We start from the raw sequence: 20,900 nt of genomic DNA, 5'->3' as shown, positions 1-20,900 counted from the left end.
AAAGGCTATGGGGGAGCTGATGGGATTGAGCCCATCACCATGGCTGCCCTTTATTGGGTTCATACCTATGCTGAATGCTGTATAATAGATGCTTGACATGTAGGTATGAAGGAGTTCACAGTTACTCCAGTTTACATATGAGGAAATTGAAGCACGTAAAGACTAAGTAGAGAAAAATGGGTAAGATGGGGGCTGTCAGACCTGGAGTTGGGTAGAGTACTGAGGTTAGTAAAGGGGCCAGGTCAGGAGTGTACACATGGGCAAGGAGAAAGAGAACCCTCTGCCCGAGCAGGCGACACACTTCTAGAGAGGACTGGGAGATGGTCAGGGAAGGTCCTCCCGATAGGATCCTGGAGGTCCTCAGTCATCAGGATGTGATAAGTGTACTAGTTAGGACATGGCAGCTGCAAGTAACAGAAACCCACTCAGATTAGCTTAGGCCAACAGACTGAAGGAGCGCCTGCCTTAGGAAATCCCAGGGAAGGGCTAGGGACTGGCGCAGAGACCTAAGGTGGGAATAAGCTTGTTGTACTAGCAGCAGCAAGACGCCGTGAGGCTGGAAAGTGATGAGAGGCTGGCCAGTGGCAGGAGGGGAGGTATACAAGATGGGGGGAGCCAGACCACAGAGCCTTTCTCAGCCTGGGTGGGGATTTATTCCAGTTTGGCAGGAAGCCACTGGAGGCTTTCCAGAAGAGTGACACAGTCTGATTCACTCTGGCCATGGATGGGTGGCAGGGGAGAAGGAGCCAGCTGGGAGTCCAGCGGAGAGGCTTTTGCTACAGTCCATTGAGAGGTGACAGCCACTTACTGAGTGGGCGCTGGATTGGCTGACCATGTGTTCTGGACCCCAGGTTGGACCTGTCCTCGAGTTTAGTGGAGGGAGCGAGAAGAGAAGCACAGGCCCGGCTCTTGGGAAGTTCACAGTCCGCTGGTTTGAAGGCGCACACAGACACACACAGGAAACAATTAGAAAAGTTTCCAGGCAGATTTTAATTAAAGCCAAAATGTGTGGAGCAGATACTTCCCGCCCATGAAGCGGGCCCTTTGCCGTGGTGCGTAGTCGTTTTGTTAGGCAACTTGCCCTGTAGAAAGCGGAAGCAGAAGCCACCCTTTGAAATAGTGTCTCAGTCTGGGCTGCACATTGGGATCACTTTGGGGACTGCAAAAATACCGATGATTGGGTCTCACTGCAGGGATTCGGAGTTCATTGTTCTGAGGTTTGGCTTGGACAGCTGGATGGTTAAAAGCTGCCAGCTCGAGTTGTGAAGCATTGCCTGAGGACATCTTGCTTTAGGAGATTAGGTGCCTTTCACCGGGAAAGAGGAGGAGGGAACGAGGGAAGGGTCAGCAAACTACGACCTGTAGGCCAAGTCCAGCCTGCTGCCTGCTTTTGTAAATAAAATTCTAGCATAGTACAGCCACACCTGTGTTTACGTATCTCATGTGGCTGCTTGTGTGAAAAGGATGGAGTAGAATGTTGCAACAGAGACTTTCTGGCCTACAAAACCTAAAATATTTACTATTTGGCTTACAGAAAAAATTTTTTGTAGTTACCTGTCCTCAAGTTGGTTCTAACTCATAGTGATACCATGCACAACAGAACAAAACACTGCCCAGTCCTGTGCCATCCTCACAACTGTTGTCATGTTTGAGCTCATTGTTGCAGCCAGTGCGTAAATTTGTGTCATTGAGGGCCTTCCTCTTTTTCGCTGACCTTGTACTTCACCAAGCATGATGTCCTTCTCCATGGACTGGTCCCTCCTGATAACATGTCCAAATTACATGAGACAAAGACTTGCCATTCTCACTTCTAAGGAGTATTCTGGCTGTACTTCTAAGACGGATTCGTTGGTTCTTCTGGCACTCTATGGTATATTCAACGTTCTTCACCAATACCATAATTCATAGGCATCAATTCTTCTTTAGTCTTGCTTATTAATTGTCCAGCTTTTGCATGCATATGATGCAATTGAAAATACCATGGCTTGGGTCAGATGTACCTTAGTCCTCGAAGTGACATCTTGTCTTGGTTTTGAACACTTTAAAGAGGTCTTTTGCAGCAGGTTTGCCCAGTAAAACACATTGTTTGATTTCTTGACTGCTACGTTCATGGGTATTGATTATGGATCCAAGTAAATGAAATCCTTAACAACTTCAAACTTTTTCTGATTTATCATGATGTTGCTTATTGGTCCAGTTGAAGATTTTTGTTTCAGGTGTAATCCATACTGAAGGCTATAGTCTTTGATCTTCATTAGTAAGTACTTCAAGTCTTCTTCACTTTTAACAAGCAAGGTTGTGTCATTATGAGCCTTCCTCCTATCCTGATGTTGTGTTCTTCATATAGTCCACCTTCTCAGATTATTTGTTCATCATACAGATTGAATAAGTATGGTGAAAGGGTATAACCCTGACACGTACGTCTCTTGATTTTAAACTATGCAGTATCCTCTTGGTTTGTTTGAACAGCTGCCTTTTGGCCTATGTACAGGTTCCACACAAGCACAGTTAAGTGTTCTAGAATTCTCATTCTTCGCAACGTTATCCATAATTTCTCACGATCCACACAGTTGAATGCCTTTACATAGTCAATGAAACATAGGTAAACTTCTTTCTGGTATTCTCTGCTCTCAGCCAGGATCCATCTGACATCAACAGTGATACCTCTGGTTCCATGTCCTCTTATGAATCCAGCTTGAATTTCTGTTCATATACTGCTGCAACCCTTTTTCAGTTATTTTCACCAAGATTTTACTTGGATGTGATATTAATGATATTATTCAATAATTTTTGCATTTGGTTGGATCATCTTTCTTTGGAATGGGAACAGATTTGGATCTTTTCCAGTTGGTTGGCCAGGTAGCTGTCTTCCAAGTTTCTTGACATAGATGTTGAGTGAGCACTTCCAGTGTTGCATCTGTTTGTTGAAACATCTGGGTTGGTATCCTAAGTCGATTCCTGGAGACTTGTTTTTCGCCAGTGCCTTCAGTGCAGCTTAGACTTCTTCCTTCAGTACCGCCCTCCAGTGAAGCCTGTCGGAGATCCTTTCTCTTAATTTCCCTACTTCCATGCCTTTGCTTTTGCTGTTTGCCTTCCACATCTCAACATACACTGTTCTACCAATTCTCAAGGCTCAGCCCTATTACAACTTTGCCGAAGCCTTGTTTGGATCCCTTCTAGTCTCTCTAAACTCCTATAACACTCTATTGCAGGGGTTGGCAAACTATGTCATGTGGACCAAATCTGGCCTGCTGCCTGTTTTTGTAGATAAAGTTTTATTGGAACACAGCCACATCAGTTTGTTTACATAGTCTCTGTGGCTGCTTTCATGCTATAGTAGCAGAGTTGAGTAGTTAAAACAAAGACTGTATGGCCTGCACAGCCTAAGATATTTACCCTCTGACTTTTTACAGGAAGCCCTATTGAGTCGCCTTCAGACATTTGCTCCTTGAGCCCCACGTTCAGCCAGTGACTGTGTCAGGTTCTAGTAAACAGCATATCCACTGCTTTGCCCCTGGTATTTTGTTCGCCACATTTTGTCCCCTGCATTAGTTTGCTTTGTGCCCCCCCCCTTTCATCATGGAGTCCCATGGTAGTGCAAACAGTTAATGTGCTTGACTGCTAACAGGAAGATTGGAGGTTCAAGTTCATCTTGAGGCACCTTGTGAGAAAGACCTGGCTATCTACTTCTGAAAGATCACAGCCATTGATAACCCTACAGAGCATGGTTCTACTCGGACACATATGATGTTGCCATGAGTCGAGACTGACCCGATGGCAATTGGAACCCCCATTACACTGAAGAGGTCACCATATATTCCCACAAAAGTACTCATTTGCTCTGTTCCCATAGGAACAGTGAGTCATAAATACTGAGGTGAATTGGATTAAACATATCTTTTCCTCCATCATATGGACAAAACCACTGAGTTTCATAACAGTGAATACCAAGGAGAGAGAAATGATTCTTCTTGTTTGTACTCAGTCAGCCTTTTCAAAATCAATACAGATTAGGTTTGGGGAAGAGAAGCAGAACACACAGTCATCTGCTGTAAACATGCAACCATTGAGCAAAATCCTGCTTATGTTTTCATCCTGACTTTGTTCGCATTCTGGGCTGTGCAGGTAAGTCAATTAAACGGCAGTTTTGAAGCTGTCTCCTGAGAACCTATGGTTTCACCAGTATTGTGTTGTCCTTTCCGGAGCAGGCCAAGCCTTTGTTTTGTTCATTTAACATTGAGTTATATGAAACAATGGAGTTGAAGCCTTGAGTTTTTAAGTGTTGATAATATTCTGTGAAGCACTTGGGTCTGTGGAAGAGTAAGACTTCATTTAACATGCTGTGGTGGCAGGAAGCCTGATGTCATGTTTCCTAGAAGGCAGGTCCTTTTAGAAGAGGAGGGAAGACCCAGTTCCTCTTTGGCCCTTCCTTGGCATTCGTGAGCTGGTCAATTTTTTCTGCCCACTCAGGTGCTCCTTTGGTTGGTGTCTCCGCAGACATGGATGATTTCTTTTGCTTCTGGGTGTCGTCATTGTTGTTAGGTGCCATTGAGTTGGTTCCAACTGATAGCAACCCTATGTACAACAGAATGAAACACTGCTTGGTCCTGCGCCATCCTCGCAATCGTTGTTATGCTTAAGCCCTTTGTTTCAGCCATTGTGTTAATACGTCTCCTTCAGGGTCTTCCTCTTTTTCGCTGACCTGTGACTTTACCAAGTATGATGTCCTTCTCCAGGAACTGATCCTTCCTGACAACATGTCCTTAGCATGTGAGACGTAGTCTTGCCATCCTTGCTTTTAAGGAGCGTTCTGGTCATACTTCTTCCAAGATAGATTTGTTCATTCTTTTGGCAGTCCATGGTATCTTCAGTATTCTTCCCAACACCACAATTCAAAGCCGTCAGTTCTTCTTTGGTCTTCTTTATTCACCGTCCACCTTTCACATGCAGAGGAGATGATTGAAAACACCATGGTTTGATACAGACCACCTTAGTCTTCAAGGTGACATCTTTGCTTTTCAACCCTTTAAAGATGTCTTTTGCAGCAGATTTGCCCAAAGCAATGCATCTTTTGATTTCTTGACTGCTGCTTCCATGGGCGTTGATTGTGGATCCAAGTACAATGAAATCCTTGACAACTTCAGTTATTTCCCTGTTTATCATGATGCTGCTTATTGATCCAGTAGTGAGGATTTTTGTTTTCTTTATGTTGAGGTGTAATCCATACTGAAGGCTGTGGTCTTTGATCTTCATCAGTAAGTGCTTCAAGTCCTCTTCACTTTCAGCAAGGAAGGTTGTGTCATCTGCATATGACAAAATTGTTAATGAGTCTTCCTCTAATCCTGATGACCCATTCATCTTCATACAGTCCAGCTTCTCACATGATTTGCTCAGCATACAGACTGAATAAGTATGGTGAAAGGATAAAACCCTGATGCACACCTTTCTTGACTTTAAGCCATACAGTATCCCCTTGTCTGTTTGAACAACTGCCTCTTGATCTATGTATAGGTTCTGCATGAGCACAATTAAGTGTTCTGGAATTCCCATTCTTCACAATTTAGTCCATTATTTATTATGATCTACACAGTCGGTTGCCTTTGCATAGTCAATGAAACACAGGTAAACGTCTTTCTGGTATTCTCTGCATTCAGCCAGGATCCATCTGACATCAGCAATGATATCGCTGGTTCTGCATCCTCTTCTGAATATGGCTTGAATTTCTGGCAGTTCCCTGTCAATATACAGCTGCAACTGCTTTTGAGTGATCTTCAGCAAAATTTTACTTGCTTATGATATTAATGATATTGTTTGATAATTTCCACATTTGGTGGGATCACCTTCCTTGGAAATGGGGATAAATATAGATCTCTTCTAATTGTTTGCCCAGGTAGCCGTCTTCCAAATTTCTTGGCATAGATGAGCGAGTACTTCCAGTGCTGTATCTGTTTGTTGAAACATCTCAGTTGGTATTCTGTCACTTCCTGAAGCCTTGATTTTGCCAGTGCATTCAGCGCATCTTGGACTTCTTTGTTCAGTACCGTCGGTTCTTGCTCCTGTTGTACCTCCTGAAATGGCTGTACGTTGACCAATTGTTTTTGGTATAGTGACTCTGTGTTTTCTTTCCATCTTCTTTTGATGCTTCCTGAGTCATTTAATATTTTCCCCATAGAATCCTTCAGTATGGCAACTCGAGGCTTAAATTTTTTCTTCAGTTCTTTCAGCTTGAGAAATGCAGAGAGTGTTCTTCCCTTTTGGTTTCCATCTCCAGGTCTTTGTACCTGTCATTATAATACTTTGTCTTCTCGAGCCGCCCTTGGAAATCTGTTTAACTCTTTTACTTCATCATTTCTTCCTTTCACTTTAGTTATCTGATGTTAAAGAGCAAGTTTCAGAGTCTCTTCTGACATCCATTTTTGTTTTCCTGACTGAAAGCAGAGAATACCAGAAAGAAGAATTAATATTATGCCATTTCGCGTTTACTATAAGAACCTTACAGTATACTCCTATTTATATCCATGTTTTTTTGCTGCTATTATCATTAATTTATCTTTTGTATATGTTATGAACCTACAGCATTTTAAATATTATTTATGGGCTTTATTCTAAAAGTCAATTATCTTTTAAAGATATTAAGAGTTGAGGAAGAGCATTCTTTTGTATTTACCAGCATTTAAATCAGTTTGCCCTCTTCATTTCTTCATGTAAAGCTGAGTTTCCACATGCATGCAGAAAAGAGCTAACACAGCTGGACTGAGACTACTGTCTTTAGAAAGGTCTGCTTGCAAGGTTGGCCTTTGATTGGCATCTAGGAGCTTGGATTTTGGGAGTGTTTCAGACACCCTAACTGATAAGAGTGGCTCAAAAAAAAAAAAAAACCCACTGTTGTTGAGTCAGGTCTGACTCATAGCGACCCTATAGGACAGAGTAGAACTGCCCTTAGGTTTTCCAAGGCTGTAAATCTTTATGGAAGCAGACTGCCACATCTTTCTCCCAAGAAGCGGCTGGTGGGTTTGAACTGCCGACCTTTGTTAGCAGCCAAGTGCTCTACCCGCTGTGCCAGTAGGGCTTCAAGAGTGGTTCGCTGTGCCTAAACTGTTTTTGCAAACAGTATGGCTTATGCTGAGCATCTGCTTTCCTTGTGAGAGTCTTGATTTTTAGTACATGCTAGGAAGAGGGCACCTACATGGTCACAAAAAAAAAAAAACAGTTGCCATCAAGTCCGTTTTGAATCATGGCAACTCCATGTAATGGTGAGTAAAACTGTACTCCATAGGGTTTTCGTGACTGTGACCTTTTGGAAGCAGGTTGCCAGGCCTTTCTTCTGGGTGCCTCTGGATGGGTTGGAACTGATACCATTTCAGTTAGTAGCAGTGGGCTTAGCTGTTTGCACCACCAATCCTGGGCACTGAATCTTCATTAGCTTCCCTGGTAGATAGCATTTCACACATGTTGTCATCATTTATTGCTGGAAGGATTAAGTTCATCCTGTGTGATTTCACTGGGAGAGGACTCTTGGAAGCTGGAACCTTGTTTCCTCCAGACTTCACCACATGTGCCTTTCCCTTTAGCTGATTTTACTTTGTATCTTTTAACTCTAATAAGTAAATGCCAGCCATGAACAAGGCTATCTGCTGCATCCTTCGACCTCTCCTAGGGAGTCATTGAGCCTGGGGTGGTCTTGGGGAACTCAGACACAACATGGTGCCAACTCCTTTTAGCCTGGATAACTTTCTTGAATACTCCTTGGAGTGCAGGTCTGCTGGTGGCAAATTCTCTCAGCTGTTGTGTAGCTGAAAATGTCTATATTTTGCCTTCATAAGATATTTTTTGCTGCATATAGAATTTTAAGCTGACTGTTTTTCTTCCAGTATTTTAAGCATGTCATTTTATCATCTTCTGGCTTATTTTGTTTCAGCGATTATTCTTATAATTGTTTACCTGTAATTCTTATAATTGTTTACTTGTAGTTAATGCATCTTTTTTCTCTCTTTGACTTCTTTTAAATATTCTCTTTTTCTCTCAAGCAATTTGATTGTGATGTGTCTCTGAAGGTTTTCTTTGTTTTAAACTTGCTGGGGATTTGTTGAACTAATTGGATATGTGGCTTGGTATCTTTTATCATATTTGGGAAAATTTTATCATATTTGGAAAATATTTCTTCAGACATTTTTCGCCCTGGTCTTTCTCTTCTCCTCTAAGACCCCGATCACAAGTATGCTAGACATTTGACTTTGTCTTGCATGTCACAAAGTCTCTCTTCTTTTTCATTTTTTCTCTCTGTGCTTTACTTTGGATTGTTTTCATTGATACATTTCTTCTCTTTTGTCTGATCTGTTAAGTTCAGCTTGTGAAATTTTCATTTTTTGTATTTTATTTTTAGTTGTGGGATTCCCTTTAGTTCTTTTCATAGTTCCCAGTTCTCTTTTGAGATTACTCATCTATCCATTAATTATGTCCATTTTTTTCTTTGCATCCTTGAATGTATTTATACCTGCTATTGCTCTTTCAGTTGACTGTTTGTTTTCTCCTGGTTATAAGTATGGCCTCCTTTTTCTTTATATGTACAGTAATTTTTGATTGTGTGCTGGCCCTTTTTATAAGTGCAAATTATATACATTAAAATTTGAAATAATTTAAAATAACACTCTTGTATGGTTGCTATGAGTCGGAATCAACTCAACGGCAGCAGGTTTTTTTTTTTTTTAATATATTCTTTAATATGTTTAAATCGTACACAAATTTAGAAATGTATCATAAAGTCTAACAAAACATATATTTGAGTCTTTTTTTAGCATTTAGGATTTAAAATTAGAGTTTTAGTGACATAAATACAAGTTTGAGGTTTCTGAAATGTTCCCTAATTGCTTGGACTAAAATTTAACATATCACGGAAGTGCCTAGCATTAAAACTTTAGATAATTTGGCTGTTAGACTGACTTAGATCTGAAGTTCTGGGCTTACATACTAGGGCTGCTGTTGTAATTTACTGTGTATGCCTAAATAATAAATATGAAAGATTGCCAATTGCCTTTAAACATTCCTCATCAACCACTGAGAGTCTAAATAATGTTACCTTCCTTTCCTTTTTTTTCCCTTTAAACAGTGTTGAGTTTTATTCTGGCATGGAGTTCATTTACTGGGAATTGGCTTGAGCCTGCCATGGCTTGGTTTTAGTGTTATTAAAGTGAATCTAGAGTAGTCCTCATCCTAGGGCTAGAGGGGTTCTGTTCCTAAGGCCCGACCTTTCCAGGGTCTCTCCATTGAATGTCAGGCTGTATGATGAAGTTTCTGCACTGGCTGTTTGGATCTCCACTGTCCCCAGTATTGTGTGACCTGTGGAATTTCCATTATCTCACAGCCCCGGTACCTCTACTCTGCCAGTTCTCATGGAGCCTCACCCTGTGCATTTCCTGCTTGGCGGTAGGCCAAAGACCCAAGGGACCTCTATGCAGATTTCTGGGTTTCCTTTCGATGGAGTTCCTTTAGTTCAGCATCTTGCCCCATAAATCCAAGCCTTCTCATCGGCAATGAAGTTTGATCTTTGTTTCTTCTAGCTAGTGGAGAAAGAGCTTGGTCTTTATTCCCTGTGCTGTGATTTGGGAAGCGTGTCCAGGCAGAAAGCCAGGGTGAATGTGGAGCTCTCTTAATATGTTTCCCATCTTTCTGAGATTAGAGCCCTGCACTTTCTGTTGTCCAATGACTAAAAATAGTTGGATTATTATTTTGTCCATTTTTATAGTTGTATATAGAGTGAAAGATAGTCTAATATGTATTTCCTCATCACAGGCGGGAACAGAAGTCCTTTATCTTTCTCAGAGAACTTATATGAGTTTTGTTATAAGGAGTGTATGGACTAAGTATATCCACTTACTTTAGGAGGGAAAAAGGGAAAAGGTGAGAGATTAAAAAAAAAAAGATGTTAGAAATATTTTTCTAAGTATGGTATCAACAAGTTACGTGTGCCACTGTGTTTGCATCAGTTGTATTTATTCATTCATGCATGCATTCAATGAATAGGTACTGAGGACCTTTTATGTGTCCTGTGCTCTTATATGCTAGAACACTGAACAAAACAGTGTTCCCTCTCTTGGGATTTGTATTCAAGCAAAAGGAGATAAAACCAGCTGCCCTGAGTCAAGTCTGAATTATGGCAACCCCATATGTGTCAGAGTAGAGCTGTGCTCCTTAGGGTTTTCAACGGCTGATTTTATGGAAATAGATCACTAGGTCTTTTTTTGAGGCACCTTTGGGTAGACTCAAACCACCAACCTGCTCAGTTAGCAGCAGAGCTCATTAATTGTTTATACCACCCAGGGACTCCGTCGGGAAATAGGCAGTAAATAGACATGGTATACTAGACAAATTACCATTAAAATATCATCTCATTGTAAGTGCAACGCTGACAATTAAATTGTGTGATTTGATGTTACAAAAGGAGCCAGGCATGTGAGGGCCAAGCATGAAAGACACTCAGGGGTGAGTGAACCACAGAAGTCCTAAGGCTGGAATGAACTTGGTATGTGAAGAATGGAAAGACCAGCTTTGCTGGAGTGTACTAGACAAGGTAGGGGCATTGAGAGGTGAAGTGGGCAAGTCGCCAGAGTGTCACATCTTTGCACTTTGTAACCCGTATTGGATATTTCTCTACATGTAACGGGAAACCTCTGCAAGATTTTAAGTAAGTGAATGTTGGAAATGTGAGTGATTACTCCGATGGCAACCTGGAAAATGCGTTGTGGGAGGGCAAGAATGAGTTGTTACTGCAGTAGTCTAGGTGAGAGATGCCGGCAGCTCGGTCCAGGCAGGTGAGAGTGGAGGAGAGATGTGAGATCTCTTTGGAGGTAATGTCCTCAAGACGTGGTGAAAAGTTTGCTATGAGGAATAAAGGAAAGAAAGAAATTGAGGAAGATGCCTACACTGTTTCAGCCATTGAGTAGAGAGTGATGCCATTTGGAAAAATAGGGAAAGCAAGGAAGGGAGAAATTATGAGCTCTGTTTTGGCCACATTGGATTTGAGATATCAGAAGTTCGTGTAGACTTGAAGAGCAGATCATGGGATATATAAACCCATTTCATTTTTAGCTCACTTGCGGTTCTAACCATCAAGCCACGCTGGATGGGATGGGTCCTAAAATGAACTGGGAAGAAGTAATATCTTTTTGAGATCTCATTAACATACAGTTTATTGATGAATTGATTTTATTTCATTTAATCCTTTCAATTCTGTGAAATAGCTGTCATAATACTTCTGATCACACCTACTTTCTTGCAATACAGTAGAGCGGAGAAGAACACAGGTTTTGGAGATCAATCACCTGTGTTTGAATTCCAGCTCTGCGCATCAGCCATACTACCTTTCACAGGGTACCTAACTTCTCTGACCCTGTTTCCTCAGTTGTGAGATGAGAATAATTGTAAAACCTACTTCATAGAGTTGTTAGGAGAATCACGTGAGTTAGCATGTGAAAGCACTTAGCATCATTTCTGTCACAAAGAAAACGTTCTATTTATGTTAGATGGTGTCTCTGGGTGGTGCAAATGGTTAACACTCTCGGCTGCTAATCAAAAGGTTGGAGGTTCCGCTTCACCCAGAGACACCTCAGAAGAAAGGCCTAGTGATCTACTTCTGAAAAATCAGCCACTGAAAACCCTATGGAGCACAGTTCTACTCTGACACGTGGGGTCACCATGGTCAAAATCGACTTGATGGTAACTGGTAGCTTCATATATGTGGTGGTGGTGACGGTGGCGGTGGTGGTGCTGGTGGTGGGAGTGGTGATAATGGTGGTGGTTATGATGATGGTGGTTATGCTGGTGGTGATGGTGGTGGTGGTGGTATTGGTGGTGATGGTGATGGTTGTGGTGGTGGTGGTGATGGTGATGGTGGCGGTGGTGGTGCTGGTGGTGGGAGTGGTAATAATGGTGGTTATGATGATGGTGGTTATGCTGGTGGTGATGGTGGTGGTGGTGGTGATGGTGGCGGTAGCAGTGGTGGTGGTAGTGGTGGTGACGGTGACGGTGATGGTGGTGGTGGTGGTGATGGTGGCGGTAGCAGTGGTGGTGGTAGTAGTGGTGATGGTGATGGTTATGGTGGTGGTGGTGATGGTGATGATGTCGTTGTCGGTAATATAGCCATTTATAAACCCTGCCAGCACACTCCCATCTGAGGACCTCTGCTCTTGCTGTCCCTCTGCGTGGGATGCTGCCCCAGACTGGCACACAGCTTGCTTCCTTCATTCCATCTCTGTGTGAGTGTCTACACAGCAGTGAGACCTTTCCTGAGCACCCTGCAGCTGCTGCCATTCTACCCTGCTGTATTATTTTTCCACAGCAAGTACAACAATCTGACAGATGATGTATTTACTTGCTACTTTTTGTTGATTTTTTTGTCTCCCTCAACTTATATGTATGCTGTGTTAAGGCAGTGCCTGTCTTCAAAATTTAAATAATTAAATTGTTTTTTTAGGGTGGTTTCTCTATATTTATACAAGGAGGTACTATACAGTCAAATTCATGTTCTCAAAGAATATTTGATGATAATGGGAAACATTTATGTAGTGTTACCACACATGCACAAAAGCAACCATTGACGATATATAAGACTTAAAGAGAATATGTGACCAGATTGAGGGTCACAAGCATAGGGGTGGCCCATGGCACCTACCCAGGTTTGTCTGGGTTCATGGCCCCTAAGCTGTATGTGGCGCAGTGGTTAAGAGCTTGGCTGCTAACCAAAATGTTGGCAGTTTGAATCTACCAGCTGCTCCTTGGAAACCCTATGGGGTAGTTCTACTCTGTCCTGAAGGGTCACTATGAGTCAAAATGGACTCGACAGCAATGGGTTTGGTTTTTTGTTTTTTTTAAGCTGTGTATGGAGCCCTGGGGGGGTGCACACAATTGAGGGCATGGCTACTAAGTGAAAGGTTGGCAGTTTGAATGTACCCAGACGTGCCTTGGAAGAAAGGCCTGGTGGTTTACTTCCAAAAGATCACAGCCTATTGAAAACCCTGTGGAGCAGTTTAGCTGTGAGATGAGTTGAATTGACAGCAACTGTTTTTTTTTTTTTTAAAGTCGTGTGTAATGTTTTTTGACTTTCTCTTTCAGTATGAATACTTCAATGCTGTGCTGATCAACGAGAGGGACAAAGACGGGAACTTTTTGGAGCTGGGGAAGGAATTCATCTTAGCTCCTAATGACCATTTTAATAATTTGCCTGTGAACATCAGTCTGAGTGTTGTCCAAGTGCCAACGAACATGTACAACAAAGGTAAGGCTTCATCTGCTGCTCCTTTTAGAGGGTGGGGAATAGGGCCTGCTGCCTGCAGGTCTTGGCTGGTTTTGGATGTTCTGGTGGCACAGTGGTTAAGAGCTCAGCCATTAACCAAAAGGTCAGCAGTTTGAATCCACCAGTTGCTCTTTGGAAACCCTGTGGGGCAGTTCTCCTCTGTCCAATAGGGTAGCTGTGAGTTGGAATCAACTTGATGGCAATGGACTTGGGTTTTCTTTTTTTGGTTTAAAAGAAACAGCAGTTACAAGCTGGGTGTTTCAAACATCAGATGGATAGGTGAAGTGTGTGCCCACTCTGCCTGGAGATCCTGAGCTTGCTGTCTCCCCAGTTTGTGTTTGCATCAAGCTCCCTCACATGTCGACCAGGGGTCAGCAAACATTTCCTGTAAAGGGCCAGATGGTAACTATTTTAAGGGTCCTAAGTCTCTGTTGCAACTGCTTAGCTCTGTGCCATAGTGTGAAAGCAGACGCAGACAACACACAGACAAGTGTATGTGGCTGGAACGAGTAAACTCTATCTGCAAAGGCAGATGGGTGGATTTGACCTGCAGGCTGTGGCTTACTGACCCCTGATATAGTCGCTCTTGCTGCTGCTTCCACTCCCTGTGATGGTATTTAAGGGCTGCGGAGCCTGGGAGTTGTGATGGAGTCAGTGGCAGGCTCTTCTTTGAGTGCAAAGCAACAGAGACATCTGCATAGTATCTTAGCGGAGCTTTCTGTTGCCAGGTTTGTGTCCCTTGAATCTGTTCTTCATATAGACCCTAAAGTTCTCTTCCCTAACGTTCCATCTGCCCATTCGAGTTGGGATCATAGTGGGCAAGGACTGGGTTCTGGCATCAGATAGGATTTGGTTCGACTTGGAGCTCCACCTCTCACTGCTGTGAGGCTTTGGGTGCACCAGCTTATCTCTGTAGAGCTTAGTGTCCCCATCTCTAACGTGGGTAATAATAGTGTCCACCTCATGGGCTAAACGAGGTGATGTTTACAAAGCATTTAAGTTGTCGCTAACATCATCACCCTCATTGTTACTAAGTAGGATTTTGCTCGACTTTGTCATACGTGAAAGGTGCCTAAACAAAGACCCTTCCTCCCTGAAAAGCAGATCAGAAATCTATGGCCTCTTCAAAGTAAGTTCACCCCAGTGTCTGCCATCAAGGTTTCAAAAGCATGAGGGCAAGCTTCCATTGCACAGGGCAGTGTTAGTATCATCTACGAGAGCACACTGGTGAGAGCGGGGGTCCAGATTTGAATCCTGCTCTTCCCCTGGCTAGCTGTGTGACCCAAAGCAAGTAATGTTGCCCCACTGAGTGTCCATTTCTCCCTTTGTAAAGGGGATAAGAGTACCACCTCCCTCAGAAAGCTGTTGTAAGGAAATGAAATATGTGCAGTGGTTTGCGCAGCAGTAGCTAGGGAAAGTGCTCAGCACGTTTTAGCTGCAGTTGTTATTATTGGGAACTGACAGGTGCATAAATTGTACCTTGGAATTGTCTTGGTCAGTGTTCAAAGAACCTGGCCAATGATTAAAGAGCTTTGAATTCATTGTCTCAGGAACATTTTTCTCATGCCTGTTTTTTGGATGCCTAGAGTCTTCTTCTGTAGGTTTACCTGTTACTGTCCTTTAAGATTCATTCATTCATTCATCATTCATAGGGTTATTGGGGATCCCGAGGTGAACTAGATTCAGCCCTTCCCTCCAGGAGCTTACAGGAATTTGGGGAACAGACAGGTAATGAGATTACTAGCACGCCGTGTGTCAGCTGCTGGCCACAGCCGTGGAAATCCAAGGGGCAGTGTGAATGCCACAGAGGGCACCTGACTACTTGCTCCTTTAGGCTCAGCCACAAGTTTGTCTTCTTTCTTTCTCCTTCTTAGAGGATGTATCAGTCTAAACCACCCCAGGGGGCACTGGCCTGGAGCCATAGCCTGTAACCTAATCTTTACCTGGCACCCTGATGGCACAGTGGTTGAGAGCTGGGTTGCTAACCAAAAGGTTGGTAGTTTGAATCCATCAGCCACTCCTTGGCAACCCTATGGGGGAGCTCTACTCTGTCCTGCAGGGTCCCTGTGAGTCAAAAGCGACTCGATGGCAAAGGGTTTTGGTAGTCTTTAGCTGGAACTGTTCTTTACGTGAGTAAATGGAACACAAGCCTTACAGGGCTTCGGCTTTGTTTGGGGGAGTTTAACTTTCTGGGACAATCTTGCCAGCTGATGAAGGAAACCCCCTTTTGTGTGATATGGCCAGAGAAAGCTGTCTTCTCAGAATTAAATGCAACCTTAACCGAAGATGAAAAATTAACAAGATTTTACAGAGCAATTTCAAACATAAAACAATGCAGAATGATCTCTTAAAACCTGGTAGCTGCTTCAAGGTTGCTCAAGCCATTAGCGCCATTGTAGAGATTTCATTGCACCTGGGGCATAATTGTACCTTCCCGTGGCAGCAGCGATTAAAGGACCCTTACTGCCATTGATCACCCAGGCTGCGGAATCGTGGCTGGGAGGATCGCTAGGCAGAGTCCTAATAGCCAGTCAGATCGCTTGAGCTGTAGGAGGTAATAATGATAGTTAAAATCACTCTCAGCAGCTTTTGTGGGATCTGACTGTTATCCCTTCCCAGCAGTGGTCCACCAGACAGGCTACAGGGCCGTGACCCAGGGTCAGGCAGACGCTGTATCTCCTCTGCCCGGCAGTGGGTAGCTTTCTGAGAGGGTGGGGCAGGGACGTCAGGAAAAATGTCTGTCTCCGCTCTACCTAATTCAAACCATCCCCAAACAGTCTGTTTTCTTTTCAAGCTGCAGAAATGCATTTCATCTTTCAAAGGCCCTCCAGCTCAGATCTAGTTATCGATGACATGTACCCAAAACACATGCTCAGAGCTTGGTCACTGGCTGTGATGTTCCTGGGTTGGAAATCTTGCCCCCAACAAAGGAAAGCAATATGAGGTCCTGCTGTCCTGGCAGCGTGCACCCCTGTGAGTGTGTGGGAGAGTGATTCGGTACCTGCTTAGGGGCTGCTGTGAGCTGTGCCCTTGGGTTAGACGCAACTGGCTGGTCAAGTCTACCTAATTTCCACAGTCTGCTTTCCACCTGCTTGGTGGGCCTTCCACCGGGCTTTCCATCCAGGTGAGCACTTTCCTCTGTGTTTGAGGTACTTTACTCTTAGGTGTATAAAGAGACTGCGGGTTCAGAGTTGGTAACATGCAGGGAAGATGTTCTGCTTCCCATGAGAATTCGAAGAGCCTTATTTGTAGAGTCTTCAGAGATGTGTCTTAGGGTTCTTCAGGGCGCCAATCTTCTCCATGAAACCTCTTCAACAGATGCTCACTGAGTGGCTGATTCTGGCATCCCCAGCCCAAGTCTTACTCTCTCAGAGACTTCTTTGAAGACTAGCTGCTGATACCCCTGGAGCTGAGAGCGGCCCTATTTCCTCTATGAGTAAAATATGGGACAGGACGCTTTTGTGAGAGCTGTTGTTGAGCTGACAGAGGGTTCAGACAAAGCTGAACTCCTTTCTAAGTACTTTCTATGCTGAGGTGCTGTGAAATATATACACATATATATGTATACATGTATATACTTACACACGTGTATTCACATATTTTATATGTGTGTGTGCCTGCATGTATGTGTGAGTGCGTATGTAAAATAGCACCATGACATTAGGAATCATAGATATTCAAGCCAGTCCACAAACTGAGTACTCTGAGCAATTCTTTGGATTCAATTTCAGATTGGTTCCATTCAGCACGCGTTTATTGAACACCTGCCATATTCCAGGCAGCACGTGGGGTTCTGGGTATTGGGGGATGAGCAAAAAAGTAGATTCCTGAGCCTACTTGGCTAGCAGACCAGACGGGATGAGGGTATACCCTACTCCAGTATAACCGCATGTTGACTTACTTGATAATATCTTCAAAGACCCTATTTCCAAACAAGTTCAGCTTCACAGGTACCTGGGGTTAGGACGTCAGCATATTTTCTTGGGGGAGACAAGTCAATGCATAATAAGAGGCAAAGACATCAGCTTCCTTTTCAGCTCTTTCAGGTGGGACAAAGGGAAATGCAGTTTAAATGTTAACTGGTTTAAACTTTTGTGGAATTTTACAACTTTGGGTTCATTATATTCCTTCTGCAGCCCCATGAGAAAGGTCAGACAAGTGTTTTCCTCTCCATATTAGACAAAGAAATTAAAATTTAGGGAGGCCACATGACTTATTCCAGGTGGTACAAGTAGGTGGCCCACCCCAAGGTGGACGCTGATTTTCTGATGATGAGTACAGCATCCTCTGCTGCCTCGCTAGGTGTGAGCTAGGACAGAACAGGGACCTACCTGGTCTCTCAGGATCCTCTGGTGCCTGGGACTCAGTTGTTCCTGGGCTACTCTGGAGTATGGGAATGTTTGCCCAGGCTGAGACCCCAGGCCTGGGAGTCTGCCACACTAGGTCCAGGAGTCCCTTCTAAAACCCTAATTTTCCCAGCACACTCCCAGGCTCAAAACTATTTCCAGAGTCTTTGCTCACTGCCCTCCATGGCCCTTTCTTTTCTCCCCTTTATGACAACCAGCCCAAAGACTTGAGTGAGTTGAGGGTCCCACAAGACCTAGGGAGAGCTGTTGACTTAAGTAGCTTCTGTAGTCAACCCTCCAAAAATCCTCAAGGCAAGAAATAAATACAAAGGATCTGACTCTCTGCCTGGCACAGAAAAGGAGAAATGGCAGGGGGCACAAGCATAAAATACCCTCTCAAAACAAATCGATCGGCCACGCATTTATTCTTTCATGCATTCATCAAATGTTGACTGTGCTGAGCTCTGGAGATATGTCTGTGACTAAGAGACATGGGTCCTGCCCCCTTGGATCTCCTTAAGTAGTGGGGGAACACAGACATTGATCAGGATGATAAGAATTACAAATGGCAGAGTACAGGCACCATGGGGTCAAGACACAGGGGCCTGGCCTGGTCCCGAGGCTTTGAGAATGGCCTCCCTGAGAGCAAAAGGATCAGTAGGAGTTAGGCAGGCAGGGTGGGGAAGTGGGTCTGGAAGGACCAAACTATGAGTAGGTTTTGAGATGGGAGAGCCCATGTTGCTGGGGCTTGAAGAGGGAGAGAGGGAGCATGTGGTCCTAGGGTGCTGTGGAGTGGGGCAGGGTGGGTGGGACATCAGCAGCAGCATCAGGAGTAGCTGCTCCTCTAAAGAAAGGCAGAAGGGAGCTATGGAGCCTGGGAGGGCTGGCCATATGGACGGAAGATGCTCAAGCTATCAGATCAGCAAAGTATGGGGATATGATCAAAGTTGACAGCTTTGCCCAGAAAAGACCTGTGGTAGAATACTAGGACCCACCTATACTGGAGAAAAGGGAAAAGAAGGAGCCTAGAGTCTATTTTGGAGAAAACTGAGGGGAGAGGAATGGGGCATGGCTCATGCTTGGATGGCTAAGGGGAGAGCCCTTGGGCCTGGGGTGCCAAAGAGCAAGCTCCCATGAGAACACCAGTTCTGTGAGGACAGGAACCCTTGTCTGTTTGCTTTCTGATGATTTCCTAGCACACACTCAAGCACATAAAACCAAACCAAACCCCCTGGCGTTGACAATTCTGACTCATAGCGACCCTATGGGACAGAGTAGCACTGCCCCCATAGGGTTTCCAAGGAGCGACCGGTGGATTCAAACTGCTGACCTTTTGGTTAGCAGCCAAGTTTTTAACCACTGTGCCATTAGGGCTCCCTCTAGCACATATTAGGGGCTTAATACATGCTTGTTGGGAGATGAGTAAATGAATACGCCGTAAAAAAGAGAAAGCTTTCCACATGGTTCTCTCACAGATGAAGATGAAGAAAAGACACAAGAAATAACTCTGATTTCCCCTTCCTCTTCTTTCCTGGGTAATGAGGGCCCTGGTGGAGAGGTGGGCTGCTGGAGGTGGCTTACAGCACACCACCCAGCCCAGACCACTCCTTCATCTTCTAGACCTCCTCAGTGGGGTACCCAGTCATGCCAGACCAGGCTGTCCAGTGCTTGAGGGGCTCAGCCCTTGAAAATTCAGACAGTATGGGGAAGAGGAGACCCATACTCACAGTTGCAGAACCTGAGAAATGGATTTGCCTGTTATAATCCAACAGGTTTCTCTCAAAAGCCCAGGGAAAGGGGAACAGTCTGATGAGGTGAAACTGGGTCCCCGGCTCAGAAGCAGACAGAGCCTGTGTGCTGCTGTGGGACAGGCAGGACCCATGGGCCTGGATTTGTCAGGTGCTTCAACCTATTTTTCAAATGTTGAGTTTGATAAAACACAAAATGCATTTTGCCAAGTACTTTTCCCCTTGATTACATGTGTATATTTTAAGGGAAATTTAATCCACATGTTTCGTATCCGTTTACATGGAAATCATTAAAATGCTGTTTTCTAAGAGCCATTTGATGTGCGAGAAGACTCGTGAACCTTTTAAAAAGCTGCTTAAATTTTCCTGTTTTTTTTTTTTCCCTCTGCATGCATGTGTGTGAGAGGGAGAAAGAGAGTGAGAGAGAGTGTCCCTGTGGGGGGGGGGGGAGGGAGGGAGAGAGAGAGACCGACAGACCCCAGGGTATCATAAACAAAGTCAAACTCTAAATGGTTTGTTTTCTTCTCACAGTTCTGAAGCGAAGCATTTGGAAAAGGCTGGAATCTTGCTTTCCTGTCTGTTGCCCGACTCTCACTGAATGTGATGGTGATAAGGCTGCAAATTGGCATTGGGGTCAAGATCGGAGATAGTAGGCCTGAATACACTGCTTTGGTCCTAGAGAAAGACCCTCAAGAAGCTCCCCACCAATGGTCCGTTGGTGCCCACAGTTCTTACCAAGGCCTAGTGAACGTTCTGAAGCTATAGTGTGGTTTTTTAGGAAACCTCTATCACCGTGGGCCCTGTAGGACTGATATGTTTGGCAGGACACATGGCTGCCGCTGAAGTGCTGCTGAAGGGATTCCACAGCTGCCACCCCAAAGTACTCAAACTTTTTCTTTTCTAGCTTGGAAATTTTATTTTTAAGCAATAGAATAACTCTCTCTGACTTGTAATTCACAGCTTGAGTGTCTGAATTCCTGTTCTTTTTGCAATTCTGTCATGCTTCTGACTGTGTGTATATGCATGCAAACATAGGTCTACGTAGTCTGTGTGCATAGGCTCAGGTGTGTGTTTTGCTTCCTTCTAGGAAGTGGTATTAATGGAAGGAGAATATCATGGGGCCCTGCAACCCTATACTTAAGCATATTTTTAACCTAGAAGATGTACTTGTTGAAAGAATGAATGAATAAATGAATGAGTGAGTGAATTGATTACTTACCCAGAGCCAGGCTCTCTTGCAAGCACTTTAGCAACATTATCTCATTTACAACAACCCCATGTGTTGTAGGCAGCAGTGGGGACCACCATCTTTACACGGCCTGCTGGGAAAGAATTCCAAGGCAAACCTTCCATAGGTTCTGTTAGTTGATTATTCCCCCAAAAAGCAGGTGGGAAAGGAGTTTATAACCCCTGTGTAAAGGTAGGGAACAGGCTCTCTGAAATGCCTCTCATATCCTGCTGGCCCCCTTTTGCCCTGGCCATGCCCCGTAGAGTCCCCATCATTTTCATCCCAGTGTC

At 44.0% G+C, this 20,900-nt stretch overlaps 1 protein-coding gene across 1 annotated transcript in view; it reads left to right on the top strand.

Moving 5' to 3' along the window:
• CACNA2D3 (calcium voltage-gated channel auxiliary subunit alpha2delta 3) overlaps positions 1–20,900 on the top strand; it is a 1,049,182-nt gene that overhangs the window by 394,979 nt on the left and 633,303 nt on the right. The window contains exon 5 of the mRNA XM_064274376.1: positions 13,108–13,270. Within this exon, the coding sequence (XP_064130446.1) occupies positions 13,108–13,270 (163 nt within the window). The remainder of the gene's footprint in view (positions 1–13,107; positions 13,271–20,900) is intronic.

This window comes from Loxodonta africana, chromosome 22 (assembly GCF_030014295.1).
Source record: "Loxodonta africana isolate mLoxAfr1 chromosome 22, mLoxAfr1.hap2, whole genome shotgun sequence".
Taxonomy (NCBI): Eukaryota; Metazoa; Chordata; class Mammalia; order Proboscidea; family Elephantidae; genus Loxodonta; species Loxodonta africana.
Note: the sequence above shows the minus strand (reverse complement) of the source record. Positions and strands in the feature narration are given on the sequence as shown.